At 57.5% G+C, this 17,140-nt stretch overlaps 1 protein-coding gene across 4 annotated transcripts in view; it reads left to right on the forward strand.

Moving 5' to 3' along the window:
* Positions 1 to 17,140, forward strand: part of AGO2 (argonaute RISC catalytic component 2) — an 81,192-nt gene that overhangs the window by 41,807 nt on the left and 22,245 nt on the right. For all 4 annotated transcript variants that reach the window (XM_049633443.1, XM_049633446.1, XM_049633445.1 and 1 more), the window contains 9 exons: positions 4,379 to 4,560; positions 6,563 to 6,699; positions 7,507 to 7,641; positions 8,474 to 8,561; positions 9,233 to 9,380; positions 10,072 to 10,191; positions 10,324 to 10,446; positions 13,962 to 14,095; positions 15,819 to 16,003. In XM_049633443.1, coding sequence (XP_049489400.1) covers positions 4,379 to 4,560; positions 6,563 to 6,699; positions 7,507 to 7,641; positions 8,474 to 8,561; positions 9,233 to 9,380; positions 10,072 to 10,191; positions 10,324 to 10,446; positions 13,962 to 14,095; positions 15,819 to 16,003 — 1,252 coding nt within the window. The remainder of the gene's footprint in view (positions 1 to 4,378; positions 4,561 to 6,562; positions 6,700 to 7,506; positions 7,642 to 8,473; positions 8,562 to 9,232; positions 9,381 to 10,071; positions 10,192 to 10,323; positions 10,447 to 13,961; positions 14,096 to 15,818; positions 16,004 to 17,140) is intronic.

Raw genomic sequence — 17,140 nt, forward strand, 5'->3', positions numbered from 1 at the left:
CAGGCGCTGTCGCTAGTGCCCTGGGAGGCAGGTGGGCTCGTGGCCCGTGTGCGCAGCCGGGGAGCCCGACAGAGCCCTGCGTCCCGCACAACTCGCATCGGTAGCCACGGGCTGCTGCGTCGTCGGGACTGAGGGTGGTGGGTCCTGGCGCGTGGCCCAGACCGACAGGAGGGTGTCCTCAGGTCGTGTCACAGCCGCAGCCTCGCGCTGCCCTGCCCTGCCCGCGATGGGGCATTTCTGCCGAGGTCTCCTCTGGCCCTGAGCCTCTCGAGGCGCCGCGCTGGGTGGAGGCTGCCGTCGGGCCTGGAGCACGTGCGGCTCCCTGCGTGTGGGCCAAGGGGAGGCCGCAGTCCACTTACAGATTTCCAGAAGCATCTTGTGCTGAGGAAAATACAGCCCCCTGAGAAACCCCCCCCCCCCCCCCCGCCCAGTGCTCGGAGGCATTTTCCCCAGCTGTAGTGAGGTGTAATTGACAGATAAAATTGCACATTTGTAAAGCGTATGTGACGATTGGACGTTCATATACGTTGTGAGATGATCCCCATCGTTAATTAACACATCGTTACCTCATGTGATTACCACTCTTTCGGTTGTTTTCACTTTGTCTTAATCGACCTGGCAAGATTACGGCATTGCGATGCTTTTCCTGCAAAGAAAAGTTTGGTACGTTTATCTGAGTGCCTCATTACTTCATAAAAACAGCGTTTGTGCTGGAGGCCAGACCATGACCTCCCGCCTCGGCCCCAGGCGGCCCTGCACACCTGTTCACGCGGGACACAGCACCCCTTCCGCCCGGGGCTCCAGAGACCGTGGCTGGGGGTGGGGGGGGGGGTGGGGAGAGGGGCATGTTCAAACTTTTATTTTCTTACCAGAGTGTAGTTGACATACTGCACTGTATCCCATGCGTTCCCAGCATTCGACGTGGCGACAGCAGTCCCGTACGTTATGCAGTTCTCCCCGTGATGAGTGTGGTCATCGTCTGTCACCACAAAGTTAGGACAGTGTTCTGGACTCTCTTCCGTCTGGTGTCCTTGTCATCCCCATGACTCGTAACTGGAAGTTTGTGCCCCTTCACGTGATTCACCGTCCCCACCTCCCCTCTGGTGACCCCTAGTCCTCAGTATTGAGGAGTCTCTTTCTGGCTTTCCATCTGTTCCTTTAGTCTTTTAAGCTCCAGATACAAATGAAGTCATACGGTATTTGTCTTTCTCTGTTTCACTTGGTGCGACATCCTCTGGATCCATCCGCGTGGTTGCCAGTGGCGAGATCCCATTCTTTCGTGTGGCTGACATTCCAGCGTGTCCAGTCTTCAGTCCGTGGGCGCCCGGGGTGCTTCCGTGGCAGCGGTCACGCGGGTGCACGTGTTTCTTCAAATTAGTATTTTCATCTTCTTCAGCTAAATACCCAATAGTGGAATTACTGGATCACGTGATACTTCTGTTTTTAACTCCTTTTTTTTTTTTTTTTAATGTTTGTTTATTTTGAGAGAGAGTGCACACACACGTGAGAGTGTGCAAGGGGCAGCGGGGGAGAGAGAGAGAGAGAAAGAGAGGGAGGGAGGGAGGGAGAACCCAAGCAGGCTCCGCACTGTCAGCACAGAGCCCAACAAGGGCCTCGAGCTCAGGAACTGTGAGATCATGACCTGAGCCGGATTCCAGAGTCAGACGCTTCCCTTACTGAACCACCCAGCACCCCACTTCTGCTCTTAACTTTTTGAGAACCCTCCACGCTGTTCTCCAGAGCGGCTGCGCCAGTCTGCGTCCCCACCCACAGTGCACGAGGGTCCCTCTTCCTCATGTGCCCGCCAACTGTGGTTAACTGTTCGTGGTTTTGATTCTAGCCGTCCTGACAGGCGAGAGGTGACACCTCACTGCGGTGTCGGCCCTGGTTTTAGCAGCCGTGTGTGTGTCTGTCACATACAGTGTTTCCTTCTGGAAGGGGCCCTACCGTCGTGCCCTTCTGTGGCTGGGCTGCGGCCACTTGCTGGTCAGGTCCACGTGCCTGGAAGGGTCCTCTCTGTCACGGCTGTCTCCTCGGCTGGGCCTCCGGCCACATCCGGTCGGTGGCTGTCAGGCGTGACGGCACGCGGTGCTGCTGGTGACTCCAGTGCGGCCTGCCTGCTTCTCTGGTGACGTCTGGACGTGGCGCGGTGAGTGCGCAAGGGGGGATGTTCCCCAGGGGTTGAGAGTGCCCGCTGGGAGCCAACAGCAGGCCTGTCGAATGAGTGACGAGCAAGGGGTGAGTGACGGGCGAGGGGTGAGTGACGGGTGAGGAGTGAGTGACGGGTGAGGGGTGACGGGTGAGTGACAAGTGAGCCGGTGCGGCCCGAATGCTCCACCTGGCACGTGACCGCTGGCCGGGGGCCATGCCAGGCAGGTGGGGCAGAGGCAGCGGTGTGGAACCCCCTCCCCTCTGGGACTTGGAGGCCTGGGAGCCTGGATGGGGGGAGGTAGGCTGGGCGCACGGGCGGTGGCTGCACATGTGTGTGTCGTGTTGCCCTGAGAGCGACGGCCTCCAGTCGGCACGTGGGGAGTGGAAGGGGCCCCGCCTGGCCCCCAGCCCGGCCTCTGCCCTTTCACGGATGTGCGGCCTTGGGCTGGACCTTCCGTCTGATCTGTGTTTTCATGTGTAAAAATTACTGGGGGCACCTGGGGGGCCCAGTGTGAAGCGTCTGACTCTTGATTTTAGCTCAGGTCAGGAAATCACAGTTTGAGAGTTCGAGCCCCATGTCGGGCTCGACGCTGACAGCTCAGAGCCTGCTTGGGATCCTCTAGCCCCCCCGTCTCTGCTTGCTCTCGTGCTGTGTCTCAAAATAGAGAAAATGAACGTTAAGAAAGAAAATAGTGAACAAAGTCTCAGTTACTGGGATCTTTGGTTATTTAAGGATAAAATGTACGTAATCTATGATCTGTCAAAGTAGACATTCCATGACGATCGGGAAGTATTGTTGACAAATACCGAAATTGCTTCAGTCACCGAGTGTTGCGCGTGCCCTGTGTTCAGGATGACGTCATCAATTACCAAATAATTAACTGCAGGATTTTACGTGGTGAAGCGAAGTGATGGGGGTGAAGGAGATCCAGGCATCACGTGGAGCGGGGTGAGGGGGCGAGGGGCGCTTCAGAGATGGGAGAGAGACAGAGACGACTCGGTGTCTGCTTCAGGGACTGAACCTCTGACCACTGTCCAGGACGCCAGCCACTGGCCGTGCGGGGCTGTGTAAATGTGGGTTGGCTAAAAGTTAACAAAGCTGAAAATTCAGTCCCTCGGCCACACCCTCCACATGTCAAGTGCTCAGTGGCCCCACGCGGCCCGTGGCTGTCATCCTGGGCAGCACAAGAAGAGACCGTTTCCATTATCACAGAAAGTTCTATTGGACGGAGCCGTTGTGGACCATTGAGCAACTGTTGTGGCAAATATTCTGAGGTTTTGCTGAGAATTTTAATTTCTTGCCAGGAGATCCTCCTGGGTCTTGTAGTTGAGGCTTTTCTTCTCTGCTTATTTTGTGCCCGGAGATGCTGGTACCATTGGGGCACAGACAGTCCCCTAGGACAGCTTCTGGAAGTGGTGGGGGAAGAGCCCCGTGCGTGTCCCCACCACCGCATCCTCTATTCAGACAGTCCTCTTCCCACATTCCATCGTGAACCTGTTGCATCAGAGAGGAAAGCTGAAGGCATTGTAGGGGTGCACACACAGTCTAGAATCCACAGTTAGCATTTGTTTTACCACGTGTCTGTTCAGAGGACCCAGAAAGTGGGAACCCCCAGACCCACTGCAGCTTTTCAGTTGCATTGGGACATAGCTCTCCAGGACCCCCAGCTAGCTCCCAGGCCCCCTTCCTATGTCCCAGAAGCCGCCTCAGCCTGTGTCGCACTCCCTGCCCCCACCCCCATCCCCGTCTGGACCCCCAGGCCAAGAAGCTGCTATATAGCATCAGCCCCGTTCTAGTGATGCGTCCTTAGGATAGCGTCTCCGGGTGCTTGCCTCTCCTGAGCGCCCCTGTGTGCAGGACCAGGCAGAAGTCCCAGGGGTTATGCCGGGGGGGGGGGGGGGGGGTGTGTGCACGTGCCCATGTGTGAGCAGTTGTCTGAGGGACTGGCTCCATTTCCCTAGCCAGGAGTGTTCTGAGAGCTGACCTACCGCCTTTGGCCTCCCAGTAGCTTCTTAAGAGGCCAAGTGTGAGGGGCAGGTGGGTGGCTCCGGCAGTTGGGCATCTGACTTTCAATCTCAGCTCCCATCTTGATCTCAGGGTCGTGAGTTCAAGTCCTGTGTTGACCTCCACGCCCAGGGTGGAGTCCACTTAAAGAGGGGGGGGGGAGGGGAGAGAAAACAAGACGAGGCAGGTGCGAATGACCTTGTGCTCTGGATGTCCTCACAGGTGGAGCTGGAGGTCACGCTGCCGGGAGAAGGGAAGGACCGCATCTTCAAGGTGTCCATCAAGTGGGTGTCCTGTGTGAGCTTGCAGGCGTTACACGATGCACTTTCGGGGCGGCTGCCCAGCGTCCCCTTTGAGACGATCCAGGCCCTGGACGTGGTCATGCGGCATTTGCCATCCATGAGGTGAGGACCAGGGAAGCGGGAGTGTCGGCTGCTCGCCTTGAGGGCCGCCTGGCGAGTACGAAACCTCTGTCCGAGGAGGAGTGGAGTTTTGGAATCGGGGTGGTGACGGTCCTGGGTTTTGTGATGAAAATTATGGCGATACTAACGTGGAAAATCTTTAACGTAAAAATAAATCACCTGGGGTGCCGGGCTGACTCAGTCAATAGAGCACGTGACCCTTGGTCTCGGGGTTGTGGGTTCGGGGCCCGTGTTGGGCAGAGAGAAGGCCTGCCCGTCTTTGTGCCCACCGGCCGTCACGTTCTCGCTCGGCTAGCCTTGTGAGCTGTGTTGTGTTGCTCTGTGGCCTTCCCTCGTGGGACTGGTGGTAGCAGGAGGGCATCCCCAGCCCCGTACGTGGCTGAGCACCCACTACCCGGCCGGCTCTGAGACGGCAGGAGACACGGTGCGTGTTCAGATCGCCACGCTTGAACTTGACGGGACAGAGGGTGGGTGGACCCTTGAATGGCTCACAACTAACCGGGTGGTGGGGCTGCGCTAATTCCTGTGTGAGGCCAGTTTGCTGCCCCCGGACCCCGGGTTTCTGACCCGGGAAGCCTGCTGCTTCCAGGTGTGTGGCACACGGTAGGGCCTTGGGGACTGTTTGAATGAACCAGGGACAGAAGGAGAAACGAGCCCCCTTGCTGACCTCTCCCGAGTATTGACCGAAGCTCTGAGGTTTGAGGGGAGGGTGGGGCCTCTTCTGTCCCTTTGTAGGTGTGAGAGCAGGTGCACTGAAGTGCCTGTGAGGTTTCGAAAGGGACCCTGGTGTTCTCAGTCTCCAGATTGGGTGGGGTGACCAGATACGTGGCAGGCTGTACCTCCTGGCAGGGACCCCCCCCCCCCCGCCCCGGCCCGCAGGGTGCAGTTGAAAAAAAAAAATCTGGACAGTCAGTTGCCAAAACGTTGAATGCCTTTTTTTAATGGTTGGCAGGAATTACTGTGAATTCTGAAGTTTTGCTTTCTGTGTTCTTTTGAATTAATTATGATGTTACTTTTTTTTTTTTTTTTTTCAACGTTTTTTTTTTTTTTTTTGGCAAAGAGAGAGAGCATGAACGGGGGAGGGGCAGAGAGAGAGAGGGAGACACAGAATCGGAAACAGGCTCCAGGCTCCGAGCCATCAGCCCAGAGCCTGACGCGGGGCTCGAACTCACGGACCGCGAGATCGTGACCTGGCTGAAGTCGGACGCTTAACCGACTGTGCCACCCAGGCGCCCCATGATGTTACTTTTATAATCAGGAGGAAAGCCGACTTTTCTTGTGGAAAAATAACAGAAAAAGTGGCAGGACGAGCCTGTCCGAGGGGGAGGGCAGGGGCCGCCCGCACAGTCCCGTGGACGGGGCCCCCCGTAGAGGGGAATGCGGCCTCCACACAGCGCGTCTTCCCTTTGGATGCTTAGCGACGACACGGCCCCGGGTGACCGGACGCCGTGGGTGCTGCTGTGCTGCGGACATGTGCGCTTCGCTCCGGGGGCCCCTGCCCTCCGCGCTGTCAGCAGCCGGCCCCCGGAAGGCGTGTGAGTCTCCTCGGGCCCGACCTTTCTGTCCCGCCGCCTCCTCCCCATACGGGCGGGGGAGGGCGTCCCTGGGGCCCCCCAGGGCCCGGGGCTGGCCCGGTCCCGCCACCTCGGCACACCCGACACGGCCTGTTTCTACAAAGGTCTGAGCGCAGCCGCGTCAAGGGGGGCGGGGCTGTCGTGCGCAGCCATGGCCTGTGTCTGGGGTCCGGCAGCCGTGGGCGCCGAGCCGGAGCACCTGAGGAAGCTGCTCTCCCTGCCCTGTGGCAAGGCCACGCGTCCCCAGGGGTGCGTCTTCAGCGTAGCTCAGTGACAGCACCCCCGTGCGGAGAAGACAGCGGGATTGTTGGTGACCGTGAGCGTTCGCCTGCGCGAGTGACGTGCGACCCGCAAGCCTGGAGTCAGCTTGGAGGAAGCTCGCCTGATCGGACGGGGGTCTCTCGTTGCAGGTACACCCCCGTGGGCCGCTCCTTCTTCACAGCGTCCGAGGGCTGCTCCAACCCCCTCGGGGGGGGCCGGGAAGTGTGGTTTGGCTTCCATCAGTCCGTCCGACCTTCTCTTTGGAAAATGATGTTAAACATTGATGGTAAGCAAAGCCCCGGTCTTTGTGGCGGGGGAGGGGTGGGGGGGGGCGCCTGTGCGGGCCAGTTCCACACGTGGCCTCTGTCAAAGCCAGAGCCGCTCTTGCCCCTGGCCTTTGTCCTCTGCTCTGAGGTTTGGGCAGTGGCTCTCAGACCCCACCAGAGCCGCCCGCAGGGCTCACTCTAGACAGCGGGGATCAGGGTGCTGAGGCGGGCCCAGGGGTCTGCATCTCTGACAGGCTGCTGCTGGCATCCACCGGCAGGATCAGCTTTTCTTGGGAGGGGCGGGGAGGTGAAGGGACCCCTCACTGCTCGGGCCACCCTTCATGTCACCTTGTCATTTTCAGCCTGGTTGATATGAGCACAGGGGGGCTGACTAAGGGCCAGCCTACTGTGTTGCCTTTGCGCTGGTCTCCAGGTTCAGGGCGGCCTGGCGCCCCCCCCCCCCCCTCCCGCAGGGAGCCTCTCACGGTTGGATCACACAAAGCAACAGTAAACTTCAGAGACATCTACACCCAGAGCCACTCAGAAAACCCAGACTTGTGGTTGTTGTGATCTGCTGGGGTTTTCGTTTAATCCTGATTTTATTCTCAGAGGGTGACTTTGTCTTTGGGCTGTACCAACCGCTTCCTGTCAGCCCTGACCGGAGGGATATAGGGCGGCCCCCTCTGGCTCTGTCCCACCTACAAGGCCCGAAGGTGGCCTCCAGGGATCAGGCGGACAGAGCCCAGGTGGCCAGCATGGAAGGGGCACCACCGGGCACATCCCAGGTCACGCTTTTGCTTTTTTTTGCTGTTTTTTCCCACCTGTAGTCTCAGCAACTGCGTTTTATAAGGCACAGCCAGTAATCGAGTTTGTTTGTGAAGTTTTGGATTTTAAAAGTATTGAAGAACAACAAAAACCTCTGACAGATTCCCAAAGGGTAAAGTTTACCAAAGAAATCAAAGGTGGGTAACTGCCTCGCGCATCGGGCCAGGGTCCTGCTCCCCAGTGCGTTTCCTTAAGTCCTGACGGGGAAGTGGGGGGGGGGGGCGGGGGGGGGGGGGAGGGCTAGAGAGGTTAGCCATCAGATGAATTAGCACAGAGATGAATTAAACCCCTTTCGCAGAGCAGGAATGATGATGTTCTAAATAAATGGCTTTCCGTGTAGGGTGAGGAGCAGGTCAGTGACCGGTGGCATCCAGGTCATTGGCTGTTGGGACCAGAGAGCCTCAGTGTGGTTATAGTCAGTGCCTCTTGCTGTTCTGGGGTGGGGCGCATGCTCTCGTGCCTGGTCAGGTGGTCCTCACAATGGTGGCATCCGCACCCACTGAGTCAGGGTTCCACCCCGGAAGACACGGCCCGAGTGCGGTGACCTGGCTTGGGCCCAGCCTCGGAAAGCTGGCTGGCACCTGTCGCCCACCCCCCCCCCCCCCCCCCCCCCCCCGGCCCCCCCCCCCCCCCCCCAGCCGCCCCCCGGGCACCTGTCCTTTCCCGATGGCTTTCTAAAGGCCGTCGCACGTACCCGTTGCTAAAAATAATCCTAGAGGAAGTGCGGAGTCTCAACTGAGCCAACATGGTCTCTTTCTTCTTTAAGAACAGTGTCCAGCCTCTGGCCTTGGCATTTCTGGGGCCGAAGGCATCCCCGTGGCTGAGATGGGCCCAGCCCGACAGTCCCCCTCCCTCTCAGGGCGAGGGCAGCCTCTGCGCCAGCTGGCGCTCGGGAAGCGGGGGCCCGGGCCCCAGGCCCCAGGCCCCAGGGCGGGTCTTGACCCTGAAGCTCGGCTGCTCTGTTGTCAGGTCTGAAGGTGGAGATCACGCACTGTGGGCAGATGAAGAGGAAGTACCGCGTCTGCAACGTGACCCGGCGGCCCGCCAGCCACCAAACGTAAGTGGCCTCGCTGTCCCGCCCACACCGGCTGTGGCTCTCCCCGTCACTGCGGCGACCAGTCTAGAGCGGTGACCCTTCCGGAAAGGGTTATCTCATTCTAGCTAAAAATTCTAGCCCTGTGTCTTTGGCTCAGTGGGGCCAAAAACTTCACCAAATGAAATAAAATAAAGGAACAGCTCTTGCACAGGGTGGGGACAGGTTGGCGGCTCCCTGTCGACTTTTTTTCTGGAATTTTCAGGCGAGAGAGGGTCGTTTTTGTTTGTTTTCCAGTCGTCAGTGCTGAGCCGGTGCTGGGAAGGGTCGGGGGTCCAGAGGCCCTGCCCCGGATCGCAGGGGCAGCCGGCTCCTGCCCCCGTGCCCTGGCCCAGCCTTGGCCGGAACGTGCACAGACCTTTCTGGATTTGTCCTCATTTGTCCGTCCCGAGTTTGTCCCGAATTGCTTGCATGTACTGTAGACATCTGTGCTCTGTGATTCCCAACTCCAGAGAGGGCAGGGAAGTTTAGGAACTACTTACCCAGAGGGCATGGCTTGGGTTTGAGCCCTCGAAGGTCCCTGATCAGGTGCCCCACACGTCTCACCCTACGCCCCCTTCAGCCCCCAGCAAGCAGCCCTGGGTGGGCGTGGCCACGTGCAGGGCTCCGGCCTGACCCCTTCTTTGTCCTCCTAGATTCCCGCTTCAGCAGGAGAGCGGGCAGACGGTGGAGTGCACGGTGGCCCAGTACTTCAAGGACAGGCACAAGCTGGTTCTGCGCTACCCCCACCTGCCATGTTTACAAGTCGGACAGGAGCAGAAACACACCTACCTTCCCCTCGAGGCAAGTCTGGTCTCTGCGGCTCAGCTCGGGTGGGGCCGTGCACCCTAGACAGACACCAGCGGGAGGGCCCCACCTCTGGTCCTGCCTGCCTACGGCCCTGGGCTGGTGACGGCGACACGCCTGTCACATCTGTTTCCCTGTGAATGAAATGGTGTGTGGGGACTCTCCCCCGTCCATCGTCCATCGAGGACGAGCCCCGTGTGCCTAGCAGGTCCGTCCCACAGGGTAGAAGATGTTCAGAAAAGCTAGTTTCTTCACTTCTCGTCTAAGATTCCCTTCCTGCTGGGAAGATCCTGGAAAGATTAAACACTAAAACTGAGGCCCCGATTTTAACTCTTTCCTGTCAGTGCCTTAAATTCTCTGTCCTTGTCCGGTTACTCAAGCATCCGGCTGGTTTTCCTGCACCCTGGTCCAGAAGGCCAGCCTCGTTCCCGTCAGCAGGCAGCTTCAAGCTCCCACCTGGGGAGGGTCCCACCTCCTGCTGGTGCCAGGCTGGGCTCACCGAGGAGGATTTCTGGTGCCTGCCACAGGGCCCCTGAGCGGCCCCTGCAAGTGTGCCGTTCCTGGTGGGTTCCGGGAGAAGAGACACGTGTAGGACAGGCAGAGCCGGGCCACCAGCCCCGTGCTCAGCCTCAGACCCCCACCTGGCCCTCCTGCGCTGGTGCCGATGCCCCGGGTCTCTCCTTTGTAGGTCTGTAACATAGTAGCAGGACAGAGATGTATCAAAAAGCTGACCGACAATCAGACCTCAACCATGATCAGAGCGACTGCCAGGTCGGCGCCCGATCGGCAAGAAGAGATTAGCAAGCTGGTGAGCGCCTGGCTCCCGGGGCCAGCCCTGGGGTGGGGACGCCCAGGGGAGCGCGGTATGTGGCGCCCAGGGCAGGGGAGCCCCCGATGCTTCTTCGGACGGACACGGCTTCTTTCTTTTTTCCTTTTCAAGATGCGAAGCGCAAGTTTTAATACAGATCCGTATGTTCGTGAATTTGGAATCATGGTCAAAGACGAGATGACAGATGTGACCGGACGGGTCCTCCAGCCGCCCTCCATCCTCTACGGGGGCAGGGTACGTGCGTGGCCGGGGTGCGGCAGGGGGGCGCCGATGGGTGCCTGTTGCTCGGTGGTGAACAGCAGCTTTTGAGCCCACTGAGGCCGGACCCATGACCAGAGGCGTAGACCGTGGTCCGGGTAAGGGATTCTTCCCACACTGGGTGAAGCCGGCCCACGTTAGGGAGCCTCAGGAAGGACGGAGTTGTCTTGGTCGTATTGGAAGTTTTTCAGAATTACCCTTTATCTTTCCAACAGGTAATTTTTATTAGCCCATCAGCATCTGAGAAGCGTTATTCTTTGCGTGATGGGTACTCTGCCAGCAACGAATTATTTTCCAGAAGCTTATACTGCTCTTCTGGGTTTTTAACTTCTGTTTCAGAGGGATTTGTTGGCAAACAGAGCCACCAGTCACTCATGTTTTTGCTCGTGTGTTGTTGCCCATGAAATGCCTGGCTTTTATCAGTGCACGATAGGGTGTCCTGTCCATGGAGCCCTGACAGAGTTCACGAGAGGGGTCGTCGTCACCTCCTTGGGGCCCGAGGCCTTAGCCTCACAGGCCACGGGCTCTCACGGAAGCATTCTATAGCTGACTCTACCATTTACGCTGGTCCTCCAGACCAGTGGCAAGGCCTAGTTTTGTTTGTAGGGTTTTCCCTTTCTTGTAAAACGTAGGCTCTGCTTTTTCAAGTGTTCCAAAGTTCAGAGGCGCCTGGGCAGCTCAGCCAGCTGAGCGTCCAACTCTTGATTTCTGCTCAGGTCTTGATCCCAGGGTCGTGGGATCGAGCCCTGAGTCGGGCTCTGTGCTGACAGCGCTTGGGATTCTCTCCCTCTTTCAAAAAATAAGTAAAATAAAATATGGGGAACATGGGTGGCTCAGTCAGTTAAGCATCCGACTTTAGCTCCGGTCATGATCTCACTGTTGATGAATTCGAGCCCCGTGTCAGGCTCTGTACTGACAGCTCAGAGCCTGGAGCCTGCTTCATATTCTGTTTCCATCTCTCTGGCCCTCCCCAGCTCATGCTTTGTCTCTCTGTCTCTCAAATATAAATAAAAAACATTAAAAAATAAAATAAATAAGATAAAATAAAATGAAGTGTTCCAAAGTTCAAATAGTACACAGGGGTGCCCGAGTGGCTCAGTCGGTTAAGCGTCCGACTTCGGCTTGGGTCATGATCTCACGGTTCATGAGTTTGAGCCCCATGTCAGGCTCTGTGCTGACAGCTCAGAGCTGTTTGGAACCTGCTTCGGATTCTGTGTCTCCCTCTCTCTCTGCCCCTTCCTCCCTCTCAGTCTGTCTCTCTCTCTCTCTCTTAAAAATAAAGAAACATTTTAAAAAATTAAAAAAAAAAAAAAAAAGGTGCACAGAACTTCACAGGAAGGGGGTGTCTGGCCAGCTCAGTCAGAAGAGCACACGACTCTTAATCCCAGGGTCGTGACTTTGAACCTCACGTTGAGCATGGAGCCTACTTAAAAAACAAAACAAAGAATTACAGGAAGAAATCTCTTTCCCTCTGTCCTGGTTGCTTCCCCAGGAAGTGACTGGTGTCTCTCTGCCCTTTATAAAACTGCCCAGGGGTTAGTCACAATTTTTTTTCCACCCCTTCCAGTGCAAATAGTGATGCATTAAATACACTTCTTTTTACTTAAAGCTTTCTCTTAGAGGCCGTAGAGGTCTTGGAGATGCTTCCACGCATGCGTGAGGCCTGGCGTGTTCGTTCTGAGTCTTACTGCGTGGTGTTCCTTCTGTGTGGGGGTCCCCGTCCTGGTCCCCATCCTCTGAAAGAGGTTTTCCCAGCAAAGGCTCACTTGTGAACCTATGTCCAGACACAGTGCAAACGTAGCACCTTTTTGAACCCTTGTCACAACCAGGAGGAAGAGCGTCTGGTTCTGTTTCACAGGTAGGTGCCTAGAAAGGCCCTTATTACATGGTAACACCAAGATCACAAATCTGGAGTTTTTCTTCACTGCCCGAGCCCGCGTCTGTTTCAACATTCTGTCTCTTAGTAAATACAGGAATGGTCTGGAAAATAAATTTGTTCTTGTAATCTTATCTCGCAAAAACACGAGGATTGTAGGGATTGAAAGTTTATAATGCTTCTTTAAAAAAAATTTTCTTTTTAATGTTTGTTAATTTGTTTTGAGACAGTGCACGCAAGCAGGAGAGGGGCAGAGGGAGGGAGAGAGGAGAGAATCCCAAGCAGGCTCTGGGCTCACAGAGCCCAGTGCAGGGCTCGATCTCACGAACTGTGAGATCGTGACCCGAGCCGAGGTTAAGGGTTGGACTCCCCATCGCCTATCCGGCTTGTTGTCCGTTGTCAGAGCGAAACATTAAATGCCCCCCAAGGGACATTTGGCAGTGTCTGGAGGCTGGCGTCTGGTGACAAAGACTTCCGACATCCTACGGTGCGTAGGGTCGTCCAGGTGTCAGCAGTGCTGAGGTTGAGAAGCGCGGGTGTCGTCCGAGCCCACGTCTGCTGAGCGGGTGTGTGTTTGCTAAGCCTGGAGCGCCACACTGGCAGTTGGAGTCCATGTCTTACAGACGGAGCCAGTGGGGCCACGGCAGTCGTTACCAAAATACAGGAAAGAAAAGCGTTTCTTTCCGTAACGTTTGATTTGTGCAATAGGCCGGTGTTACTTCTGTGAATTAAAAACGTTTTCTGCTAAAAACACCTCTGCAACTGAATGACAGGGACCCAGATGCGGCCCTGCCCGTTGGTGGTGCCCGCGGGCCTGAACAGCGCCGTCCTCCTCCCCGTGGCCGTTCCCTGTTGTCCTTGTCCTCCAGAGTCACTTCAGGGAACTCAGAGATTGCTCGGGTGGCGACGCCGAGGCCCGGTCCTTTCTGGTTGAGACTTGACAAAACCAGGTGGACACGTCGCTTGCTCTTTCTTCACAAGCGGGGGTAGCTTCCGGTCCTGGAACGACCGCAGGCAGTGGCGCGTGGAGGGGAGCGGAGGGCTCCTAGCTGGCCGCTCTGCTCCCCGGCCCGGGGCCTCCCCTTCCCTGGCTGCCTCCGTGATCACCGAGGAGATAAAACGAAGGAGAGCACGTTCTGAACCAGGAAGCCTTCCTGTAGCATCACAGGGCACTTCCGTCCTTCCAGGCTACCCTTGAGGTTGGGGGCAGCTCTGGGCCTCTCTGCAGTCCTTGGCCTGCGTCCCCTCATCCCTCGTGCGCCCTTCCATTCTCTGTTTACCCATCCAGCCGTCCACCCATCCAGCCGTCCTTCCTCCTCTGTCCCCGCACCCACCCCTCCATCCATTCTCCGTCTTCCCATCCCTCCCTCCTCCCATCCCTCATCTCCCATCCACCTCTCCGTCCGTCCGTCCGTCCGTCCGTCCATCCTGCAGATACCTCTGGCCCACTTGCAGCGCTGGGCAGGTCAGGGGTGGGACACCACACCGAGGCTCAGTTCTCAGCCTCAGGAGCACCTGGTCGGGGGATCGGCAGAAGCAGGGAAAGTAGCACCACCCAAGGTCAGGAGGTTTCGTTTCCCATTTTCCCTCACTCTGAACGTCTTGCCATTTGCAGAATAAAGCGATCGCCACCCCTGTCCAGGGCGTCTGGGACATGAGGAACAAGCAGTTTCACACGGGCATTGAGATCAAGGTGTGGGCCATCGCGTGCTTCGCCCCCCAGCGCCAGTGCACGGAGGTCCACCTGAAGTAAGGCTGCTGGCGGTGCTGCTGAGGGGACACGCGGGGCCGGGGGCGGGGCGGGGCCGGGGCAGCCCGGTGGCCGTGGCAGGAGTTGGTGACCTTTCCAGGCCAGCGGGCATGTGCCCGGGATGGGGGCCCGGCCAGGAAACGTGAGCCGCCTCGAGGCCACTTTCACTTCTCAGACTCACTAGCGGAGAGAGTGTGGAGAGAGAGTGCAGGTTATATAAGAAATAAAACCGAAAGTGAACGAGAAGTTTGAAAATTAGATGCAAAAGAGAAAATTATCTTCAGTGAACTCAAGTTCCCTTAAAAAAACCCTCCAGCTTCATATTTCTGTAGCCCCCCCGCCCCGGCCTGGCCCAGGCTGTGGACCCTTAGAGAGTCAGCACCATAACCACGCAGCTTTGGGGTGCCGGGGTCTCTTGTTCCCACCTTAGGTCTTAATCTCAGGGCCGTGAGTTCAAGCCCCGCACCGGGCGTGAAGCCTGCTTAATAATTAAAAAATAAAAACAAAACCCACAGAGCTTTGTTACTTGTGCTCTTGCGCCAAACAAACCTAACAGGGAAGAGAAAGCCTTTGCTTTCCGCCTGTCTTGGGTGGAAGCAGGAGGAAACTCGAAGCCTGAGAAGGTAGCCAAGGGTGGTTCTGAAAAGCCACGGCTCAGAAAGTTCTCGAGAGCTGACGTCAAGGAGACAGGCTGTCTGTCGGAGGCGTCTTCCATGCCGCCAGCAGAATTCGCTGGAAGCACAGAGCAGCTTAGCTAAGAAACAGAGTAGGTTAGCACCGGAACACCGGGTGCCTCTCTTCCCCGCACCCTGACCTTGGCTCCTTCATTGCACGTTGCCTGGAGCCGGATGGCCCCGCAGGGAATCCACCTGTAGATGTAAGTGCGGACACAGAACTGCACTCACGTACGGGAGGTTGAGCCCTGGCCCCGTTGGATCACAGTGTCCTTACCGTTACTGTAGAAGGCGACGTTATTTTTATTCCTAAGTTTAAAATAGCAGCTGCTGATCTGTCTGTACCCCCCCCCATCCCCCCACCAGGCTTCACCCGGCCTGTTGGCAGTCGCCGCTGGTGCCACTCTAGCTGTGGTCTGTTTTGTTCCCTCCCACAACTGTGTCACCCCAGTGAAGTTGTACACACAAGAATAGCGGGGGAAGTCCCAGGGGACGGGCCGTTCGCAGTTTTCCTCTCTCTGACATTGTTGGCCATCCACGGAGTCCTGTGTTCTGTGCCAGAACCTGGGAGCTGGCTGGGCCTGCCGAGTGGCGGCAGCTGCCCCGTGCGTTGCTGTAAAAGGACAGCACTGTCACTGCTCCCTGGGGGTGTCACAGGGTGAGGCACATGGGCCCTTGCGGTTGGAAATCTTCTGTGTTATCAAGGCAAAATAGCCACAGGAGACTTTTCCATACCCCACGTGTATACTCGGCACACCCCACACGTGTACTTACCATACCTCGTGTGTGGACCCACCATATCCTACACGAGTACTCAGCACACCCCCTGTGTGTACCCACCGTACCCCCGTGTGTACTCAGCATATCCAAGAGTTTTCCAAGAGTTAGCACGTTGTCGGCCGTGTCCGGGTCTTGAACCAAGATGCTGATGTCGGTGAAAACGGTTTGGGGTTGTCTGTTAAAGTCGTGCCCTTTACTTGGGGCCTCTGGCTGGTCTGGATTCTTTGGCGCTCCTGTGCGGTCAAGTCTAACGACGCTTCTCCTTCAGATCCTTCACGGAGCAGCTCAGAAAGATCTCGAGGGACGCTGGGATGCCGATCCAGGGCCAGCCGTGCTTCTGCAAGTACGCCCAGGGGGCGGATAGCGTGGAGCCCATGTTCAGGCACCTGAAGAACACGTACGCTGGCCTTCAGCTGGTGGTGGTCATCCTGCCTGGCAAAACCCCCGTTTACGGTAGGCCTTGGCAGTTTGGCTGGCTTTGCTCGCGACCTCCGTGGGTGTTGGGCGCAGCCAGAGCCCTTTGCGCTTTTGCCACACCGGGGAGTGCTCGTTTCTGGCTCGTCTGTAATCCAGGAAAGACGAGGGGGTCTCCGACGGCTGCTGCCTGCGCTGGTCTCGCCTGAGGCCACAGTTCCCAGAGGCCAGCACACGCTGCCTCATCGTGTCACCATCCGACGTGACGGTGGCTGGACGGAGGAAGGTCCATTCAGTGCACACACGGTGGTGGCCGGGGCCACCGTCCGTCGTCCTCCATGTGACGTTTGTGGGCCCGCCTCAGAGCTCTCTGGAAGCTCATCAGAGTCCTTCGTGCCACAAGGGCAGTTGCACGTCCATTCAGCCGACACTCCCCAGCTACCTCTGATGATGCCCCAGGCCTAGAGAGTTCAGAGAGACAAGACCCAGCCCCCCCATCAGGCAGCGCCAGGGCAGTGGCGGGTATAGACTGCTGACTCCAGGGCAGGCGATGGGGGGGGGGTGGCTAAAAAAGAAAGAAAGAAAGAAAGAAAAAGAAAGCCCTGTGGGAGCCCAGAGGCGCCCAGTGGAGGAGGTGTTGGAACGAGAACCTGGGGGTGTGTGGGGTGCAGTGAGGCTCGCCAGCTGCATTCCCAGTTAGACGGTGACAGAATCAGATGCATAAAAGCCACGTTTCTCCCTCCCCTCTGAGCTACGTACGCAAAGAGCAAAGAGAACGCCATCGGTGTTTCCATCCAGAAGTCACCTGTTTCCACGGGGCTGCCCAGGGAGTAGCTGACAGTTGCTTCATGAAGGAATCCAGAACCCAGGGCCGTGGGCCTAGATAGCTCTTTGACGTCAGGCTTGCATTTGCTGCGGGTTTCGGGGATGCCAGAGTCTTTATTCGAACCACCCTGAGCACCGTGACAGGGGTGGGCGTGCCGTGCCCTCCTCCCCTCCAGCCTGGCTGTGCCCAAAACGCCCCGCAGCCCTGGAAGCTGCTGAAATGGACTTCCTTCCTGCCGTGAGACTTGTCCTACTCCCCGGCCTCCCTGACCGAGGTGACCCTGGCCTGGGCCGTGCCGGAGCCAGAACTCCAGCCCCGGGACCTGACTTCCCTGTGCCGGCGGCCAGTCA

The sequence above is a fragment of the Panthera uncia genome, chromosome F2 (assembly GCF_023721935.1).
Source record: "Panthera uncia isolate 11264 chromosome F2, Puncia_PCG_1.0, whole genome shotgun sequence".
In the NCBI taxonomy this organism is placed as follows: domain Eukaryota; kingdom Metazoa; phylum Chordata; class Mammalia; order Carnivora; family Felidae; genus Panthera; species Panthera uncia.